Here is an 8681-nt window from a genome sequence, read left to right on the forward strand (position 1 = left end):
CCCCCCCCCCCCCCCCCCCCCCCCCCCCCCCCCCCCCCCCCCCCCCCCCCCCCCCCCCCCCCCCCCCCCCCCCCCCCCCCCCCCCCCCCCCCCCCCCCCCCCCCCCCCCCCCCCCCCCCCCCCCCCCCCCCCCCCCCCCCCCCCCCCCTAAGCACACTCACAACACCCCGACAACATCAAACCCTGAAGTGCATGTGGCCTCAGACCCTCCACACACTTGTGTCGCGACTCAAACCAGAAGCCGACTCATTGTGTTTGCCGGGAGCTAGCACACTTAGGAGTGTGGATGTTGGCTTCGTAGGATGCGAGACTCTCCCCTGAGACGTTATCCTGAAGCCTTGTGCTCGGGGCGGCCGGCCGCCGTCTTCTGACGCGGTGGAGACGGACAGCCGACATCAGAGGGCTCTCGAGGTGGTGGTGGTCACGCACAACATGACGCAACGCTACGGCGGGAGCTGCAACGCTACTTTTAGCTGCTCATGCTAACACACCTCCTAGAGCTGCAACACTGACACACTCTGAAACATGGGGGATCGGAGCTAGCTGCCGACGCAACACACTCTGAATCCTGTTGGAGTTGGCTTCTTTTCATTATTCTTCATCTACATTGTTGGAATGATGTTTTATTCATTATCATAAAGTAATGTTTTCCTGGAATTGCTGGAAGGATGCATAATTAGGAAAAAGGAATAAAATATGAATACAACGTTTGTGCATGTGTATCTGTGTTTGTGTGTGTGTGTGTGTGTGTGTGTGTGTGTGTCTCTGTTTGTATGTGTGTGCGTGTGTGTGGGTGCGTGGTGTGTGCATGTGTGTGTGTGTGTGTGTGCATGTGGTGTGTATGTGTGTTTCTCTTTCTGTGTGTGTGTGTGTGTGTCTCTCTAAGTGTGTTTGTGTGTGTATGTGTGTCTCTCTGAGTGTGTGTATGTGTGTCTCTGAGTATGTGTGTGTTTGTGTGTCTCTCTAAGTATGTGTGTGTGTGTGTGTGTGTGTGTGTGTGTGTGTGTGTGTGTGTGTGTGTGTGTGTGTGTGTGTATGTGTGTCTCTCTAAGTGTGTGTGTGTATGTGTGTTTCTCTCTAAGTGTGTGTGTATGTGTGTGTGTGTGTGTGTGTGTGTGTGTGTGTGTCTCTCTCTAAGTGTGTGTGTGTGTGTGTCTCTGAGTGTGTGTGTGTGTGTGATGGTACTAAACTGTCCCTCTCCACCAGATGGATCACGACCCCAGGAACCCCACCTACATCTCCTCCCAGGGCCCGCTGCCCTCCACCGTGGCCGACTTCTGGCAGGTAATCCTCATGTGTTCATAGAATACTGCTTATCAGGTCATCCTCATGTGTTCATAGAATAATACTTATCAGGTCATCCTCATGTGTTCATAGAATACTGCTTATCAGGTCATCCTCATGTGTTCATGTCATACTGTTCATCAGGTCATCCTCATGTGTTCATAGAATACTGCTTATCAGGTCATCCTCATGTGTTCATGTCATACTGTTCATCAGGTCATCCTCATGTGTTCATAGAATACTGTTTATCAGGTCATCTTCATGTGTTCATCTCATATTGTTTATCAGGTCATCCTCATGTGTTCATAGAATACTGTTTATTAGGTTACTCCTCATGTGATCATACAACAAGTAGAATAATCAAAGCATGTTCATTATCATCATATATGACATAATAACTTTTAAAATAATATATAACATATGTTATAATATAAACCATATAATGAAATACCATAATGATAATTAACGCTGCATATAATATTGTGCTATAATATTAACCCTATAATTAAATATCATGATAATATTTACCATACAACATGTTATGATATAAAACACCTAATTAAATATTCTCATGATAATATTTAACATTGCATATAACGTATATTATAATATGAACAATCTAATTAAATATGATGATAATATTTACCACATGTTATAAAATATATATATAGAGATATGGAAGCGAGAGAGTGAGAGAATGAGGGAGAGAGAGATGGAAGCTAGAGAGAGAGAGGGAGAGAGTGTTTCTTCCTGCTGATCTTCTCTCCATTAGAGAGCGACAGAGGGTGTCTCCATTACCGTGACAACGTCCAACGCAGAGCGATGCAGTTTCTGGACCGTGTCTGCGTGTCGATAATGCTCACTTTGTATCTGTGGATGCATCATTGTAACACATCTCCCCATCTGTGTGTGTGTGTGTGTGTGTGTCTGTACACGTGTGTGTGTGTGTGTCTCTCTTTACACGTGTGTGTGTGTGTGTGTAGATGGTGTGGGAGAGTGGCTGTGTGGTGGTAGTGATGCTGACGCCCCTCTCTGAGAACGGGGTGAAGCAGTGCCACCTGTACTGGCCGGACGAGGGGGCCGACGTCTACCACATCTACGAGGTATGCCCCTCACAGCGAGACACACACCGCATACCTGCATGGGAACTGGTCCCACACCTCAGGAGCTCTGCAGCTGGCTCCCTTCCTTGTGTGTGGACAGTTGGATCTGGTCTGGTCTGAATCAGGTGTCTTAGTGAATCAGGTTTGAATCTGTTTACTTGTGTATCGACAACTGAATCTGGTTAAAGTCTGGATTCCTGAGTGGACAGGTGAATGACGTTTGAATCTGGTTTCTTGTGTGGATAGGTGGAGCTGGTTTTTGGTGACTACAAATTAAATCTGATTTTAATCTGGATTCTTGCGTTTACGAATTTATCTGGTTTAAATCTGGTTCCTTGCGTTTACAGATTAATCGGGTGTTTTGTATTTGCAGAAATCAATCTGGATTGAATCTAGTGTATTGTGTTTATACAAGCAAATCTCGTTTAAACCTAGTTTCCTCTGTGTCAGGGGGAATCCGGTGTCTTGTGTCACGACAGGTGAATCTGGTTTGAATCTGGTTTCCTGGGCTTCACAGGTAAACCTGGTGTCGGAACACATCTGGTGTGAGGATTTCCTGGTGCGGAGCTTCTACCTGAAGAACCTGCAGACCAACGAGACGCGCACCGTCACCCAGTTCCACTTCCTGTCCTGGACCGACCGGGGCATCCCGGACTCCGCCCGCACCCTGCTGGACTTCCGCAGGTACTGCGCCCCGGCGCTGGCGGTCCTACGGACGGCGGGTCCTACGCCCGGTTGCGCTCGGTTCTGGGGAAGGAGTCGTCTCGGTATTCGGGGGTTTCCGAACGTTCTTGGTTCTGGGCTCTTGTGGAGAAGACCTCGTCTCGGCACTCGGGGTCCTGAACGTTCTTGAGGAGCAGTTGGCCCTCAGAACACGGTTCTTCTCCTCCGTTCCTGGTCTCTCTGCTGCTCCGCCCCCCTCTAAGTCAGGACTTCACCCTCAGACCGGCCTCCCCTCGCCCCCCCCCGTCGCATCGCGGACCCCCCTTCGCTGGGCGACGGGGCGACTGTTGTGTAGCGGACCCCCTGTTGTGTAGCGGACCCCCTGTTGTGTAGCGGACCCCCTGTTGTGTAGCGGACCCCCTGTTGTGCGACGGACCCCCTGTTGTGCGACGGACCCCCTGTTGTGCAGCGGACCCCCTGTTGTGCGACGGACCCCCTGTTGTGCGGCGGACCCCCTGTTGTGCGACGGACCCCCTGTTGTGCGACGGACCCCCTGTTGTGCAGCGGACCCCCTGTTGTGCGACGGACCCCCTGTTGTGCGGCGGACCCCCTGTTGTGCGACGGACCCCCTGTTGTGCGACGGACCCCTTGCTGTGTGGCGGTTGCCAGTGTCATTTTTGTGATGTTGCAGCTCGTAATATGAGCCCAGTTGCATAGTCACAAAAGTGATCATTGGAGACTGCATCTTCCCTGCCAGCACTGAACACGCGCAGTCACTCGCTCAGTCACTCACTCTCGCTCTCTCGCTCACGCTCACTCCCTCTCTGTCTCGCCCTCACTTTCTCTCAATTTTTTTTAAATGCCACTCTTTTTTATTTTTTTTATCGAGCGGAACTGTTGGAAGGAAGAAACCACATATTTTGCCTTTTCGTTTTGAAGGTTTGAGGTTTTTCATGTTAGCATCAAGCTAACAGGTGATTACCATAGCAACAAGCTTATCATGGCCTCAGGCGAAATTAGAAATAGGCAAAACATAGCATTAGCTTAACCATAGCATCAGGCTAACCATGACAACTGGCTAACCATAACATCAGGCTAACCATGACAACTGGCTAACCATAACATCAGGCTAACCATAGCTTCAGGCTAACAATAGCATCAGGCTAGACGTAGTATCCAGCTTACCATTGCATCAAGCTAACCATAATGTGGTTTTGTCTTGTATTCCAGGAAGGTGAACAAGTGCTATCGTGGCCGGGCTTGTCCTATCATCGTTCACTGCAGGTAGTAAACCATGTTAACCTGTTATCCACTATTGGTCCCACCACTAACAACATCACAGATCTGACTGATTGATCTACCTTTTTTTATTGATACCAGCAGTGTCTTAGCAGCATCATCAACACTGCTACTAATCTCTCTCTCTCTCTCTCTCTCTCTCTCTCTCTGTCTCTGTCTCTGTCTCTGTCTCTGTCTCTGTCTCTGTCTCTCTCTCTCTCTCTCTCTCTCTCTCTCTCTCTCTCTCTCTCTCTCTCTCTCTCTCTCTCTCTCTCTCTCTCTCTCTCTCTCTCTCTCTCCAGTGATGGATCAGGGAGGAGTGGCACCTACATTTTGATTGACATGGTCCTCAACAGAATGGCTAAAGGTAGGGTCACTCTGTTTCCCTGGCAACGTGTGGGTATCCTCCCCCCACACGGGAGACGCAGAAGAAGGAAATGGTGGGAGAGGAGAGGAGGGGAGAGAGGGAAGGGGAGGAGAGGGGAGAGGAGGAGAGAGGAGAGGAGGGGAAAGAGGAGAGGGGAGGTTAGGAGAGGAGGAGAGAGGATAGGAGGGGAGAGAGAAAAGGGGAGGAGAGGAAGAGGGGAGGTTAGGAGGGAGGAGAGGAGGGGAGAGGAGAGGGGATTGGAGGAGAGGAGAGGAGGGAGGAGGAGAGGGGAGAGAAGAGGTTAGGAGAGAGGAAAGGGGAGAGGAGTGGAGAGGAGGGGGGAGCAGAGGAGGGAGGAGGAGAGGAGAGAAGAGGTTAGGAGAGAGGAGAGGGAAGGTGAGGAGAGTAGAGAGGAAAGGGGAGAGGAGAGAAGAGGAGAGAGGGGTGATACAAGATTAAGAAATATTGGTGTGAAGCCAGATTAAACCATTGTGGTGTGAAGCCAGATCTAACTATAGAGGTGTGAAACCAGTTTAATACATGGTAGTGGTAAACCAGATTAAACCATAGCGTTGTAAAGACGGACGTACGTTGATCAGGGGGATAATCTGTATTTTGTGTTACAGGAGCCAAGGAGATCGACATCGCAGCCACGCTGGAACATCTCCGAGACCAGAGACCTGCCATGGTCCAGACCAAGGTAGACAGAGACACACACACACACACACACACACACACACACCACACACACACACACACACACACAACACACACACACACACACACACACACACACACACACACACACACAACACACACACACACACACACACACACACACACACACACACACACACACACACACACACACACACACACACACACACACACACACACACACACACACACACACACACACACGACTCCCGCAGTATAGAGCGCGGTCCACCAGCTCCCCCTGGTGGTGCGGACTGGTACTGCAGTCCCAGTGCCTCCCCAGGCCTACTCTGTGTGGGAGCTCCAGTGTTCTGATCAGAGGAGGTAAAGCAGGGTTCTGGAGCGCTGTGGTTCTGCTCTCCGGCGGTACCACAAATACACCATCGATCTGAAACTCCCATCATCCTCTCTGTTCTGAGAGGTTGGTCTCCAGCCCGCGGGCGTCCTGAAGGCACCGGCATGACTCACACACACACACGCACACACTAACACAGACACAAACACACGCACGTACGCACAAACACGCACACACACATACACTAACACAGACAAACGCAAGCACACACATACACACAGACACACACAAACACAGACACACAGACACACATACACAGATACACAAGCACGCACAAACACACACACACAAATACATATACACGCACTAACACACAAAGACATCAAACACACACATACACACACGTAAAGACACAGACCTCACACACACACACACACACACACCCACCCAACACTACACACACACACATCACGCAAACACACACACACACACATACACACACACACACACACACACACACACACACACACACACACACACACACACACACACACACACATACGAACAGAGACACTAACAGACTCACACAGTCAGACACACACAATTTGAGTTGATTGGGGCAATAAATGACTGTCCTATGAATATTTATTTCTCTCTCTCTCTCACTCTCTGTCTCTCTCACTCTCTCTGTCTCTCTCTCTCTCTCTCTCTCTCTCTCTCTCTCTCTCTCTCTCTCTCTCTCTCTCTCTCTCTCTCTCTCTCTCTCTCTCTCTCTCTCTCTCTCTCTCTCTCTCTCTCTACAGGAACAGTTTGAGTTTGCTCTGACAGCCGTGGCTGAAGAGGTCAACGCTATTCTGAGAGCGCTCTCTCAGTGATTCTACAAACCAGTTAACCAACCAGTCAGTTAAACAACCAGTCATCCATTAGAGTTACGGTTTGATTGCAATTAACCCATCCTTTAGAATCCCTAATTCAATCTTTTTAATTTGCTCTCTCTCTCTCTCTCTCTCTCTCTCTCTCTCTCTCTCTCTCTCTCTCTCTCTCTCTCTCTCTCTCTCTCTCTCTCTCTCTCTCTCTCTCTTTATCCAATACTGTATAATGACGATTGTATCATACGGTTACATGAATTGCTGTAAATGTAAAAACATATATGAATCTGAGCAAATCGAAATGTTATAAAATATAGTATATGTAGAAGTGCAGTTAATGAAAGTTAAAGCGGACTGAATGGGATCTGAAACATGTCGATAGAACTAGCTGTTATTTCTTGTTTTATTCTCTCTTGGATGTAAAACAACAAACTGATATTATATTACTCCTGTGTGTGTGTGTGTGTGTGTGTGTGTGTGTGTGTGTGTGTGTGTGTGTGTGTGTGTGTGTGTGTGTGTGTGTGTGTGTGTGTGTGTGTGTGTGTGTGTGTTATACCGCAAATAATGAAGCAGCCCAACTTAAACATTCTGATTGGTTCACATCTGGGCCCGTTGATGTCATTCAGCAGCTTGAACCAATCCGAGGCCGTCTGCTGTGTCTGTGGGTTGGTTTAAGATTTGGTGACGCTGTAATATTTATTCCTTCATAAGAAGATGATAACGTTAGCAATTCTGTCAACATCAATGTAAATACAAACGACAGAGCTATATCATATATATAACTGAAATATATATATATATATTAATGTTATGAATATTATGAATATATATAATCATATATATGTATAACTATTTGATATATATACATAAATATAGTTGTTCCACCATGTACAGTAGGCCTATGTCCATAATTATTGTCATCATGTGAACCGTGTCTCCAACCGACCTCTCTAGACCGAACACATAACATAGACTTATTTGAATAGTGATATGTAAATTACATATTCTGTTCCCCGAATAAAACCCGATATATTTTGTGTGGAGATTGATAATAAATAAAACTACAGATGAAATCATGTCGCTGTCGTTTGATCGTGTTACTTCACGGAGCCGACCCTGAGCTCAGCGAGGTCCTGACCTTTATAGACGACGCAAAACACAAATAAGCAACGGGTCTTTTATTGTCAGTGTTCATCATTACATGGAGGTGAGTTTACACAAGAACGGACTTCGAGGATCTTAACAATGTCAATATTTAACCTAAAATGTAACGCTAGCGCAATTTCTTATTTCACTGGCAGTGGCACTAAATGATTAATCGATTGGAAAAGATTATTAAGCATAGGACGTTTTGTGTGTGGGGACCCCGGTTTATATCGCTAGAGGCTAAATGGAAAGTTTTATTGTCTTTGTTCTTTGTTCATCATTGCATGGAGGTGTGTTACACAATAACGCAATTATTTTTCTTGCTAAGCCACCGAAGAAGTGTGTGTGTGCGCAGACGTCCACGCGTTGATCCGCTCCGGTCGAATCCGCTTCCACTGTGGAGGGAAGACTGGAATGAGTCACTTTGTCATGTTTGTCAGAAAGGGTTAAATCCTTATTCATTGAGGAGATGCAGATTCGTACATGAAGGCGGCTGGTCCATGCTTAGCCGGCGTCGTCGGCTCGGTCTAGCGGCTAGTCCTCCGGGTCCAGCAGGTCCTCCTCCGGGGCCAGCAGGTAGGCTACTCCTCCGGGGCCAGCAGGTAGGCTACTCCTCCGGGGCCAGCAGGTACTCCTCCGGGTCCAGCAGGTCCTCCTCCGGGTCCGGTCGCTCCGGACACAAATTACACATTAACATTAACACATTGAAGAAATGAAATTCTCTCACGTTCTTTAGCTGACTTTACATGCTAATTTGGGAATTGTTTGCCGTATCTTTGGAGGCCTTTTTGGTTGCGTCTATTTTACTGCACCTTTACTAGCCTGTCGGCAAATAACTTTCTTTAGGTGTGATCGGCTCCTCAGAAGCTGCTCTTCACTTCCAACTCTCCTCGTACCTCAGTACCTCAGCAGTCCTGCGGAGGGCGCTACTGCGCCTCTCGTTGTATCACATGCACGTT

The 8681-nt window shown here is 48.1% G+C and overlaps 1 protein-coding gene across 1 annotated transcript; it reads left to right on the forward strand.

Annotated features, from left to right (window-relative positions):
- Positions 1-1206: 1206 nt before the first annotated feature.
- On the forward strand, positions 1207-6636 carry LOC130377978 (receptor-type tyrosine-protein phosphatase N2-like). Its single transcript, XM_056584920.1, has 7 exons — positions 1207-1284; positions 2268-2387; positions 2905-3071; positions 4281-4334; positions 4631-4695; positions 5322-5395; positions 6511-6636. The coding sequence occupies exons 1-7, from the start codon at positions 1207-1209 to the stop codon at positions 6580-6582; spliced, it is 630 nt and encodes a 209-aa protein (XP_056440895.1). The 3' UTR covers positions 6583-6636.
- Positions 6637-8681: the final 2045 nt, after the last annotated feature.

The sequence above is a fragment of the Gadus chalcogrammus genome, unplaced genomic scaffold (assembly GCF_026213295.1).
Source record: "Gadus chalcogrammus isolate NIFS_2021 unplaced genomic scaffold, NIFS_Gcha_1.0 GACHA029, whole genome shotgun sequence".
Taxonomy (NCBI): Eukaryota; Metazoa; Chordata; class Actinopteri; order Gadiformes; family Gadidae; genus Gadus; species Gadus chalcogrammus.

What these genes read in the sequence shown, in the direction of transcription:
- LOC130377978 (XM_056584920.1), top strand. Translation starts at nt 1,207, where the DNA reads ATGGATCACGACCCCAGGAACCCCACCTACATCTCCTCCCAGGGCCCG. An exon ending in ACCCTGCTGGACTTCCGCAG is followed by an intron (nt 3,072 to 4,280) that starts GTACTGCGCCCC and finishes CTTGTATTCCAG; the next exon opens with GAAGGTGAACAAGTGCTATC. An exon ending in CCTATCATCGTTCACTGCAG is followed by an intron (nt 4,335 to 4,630) that starts GTAGTAAACCAT and finishes CTCTCTCTCCAG; the next exon opens with TGATGGATCAGGGAGGAGTG.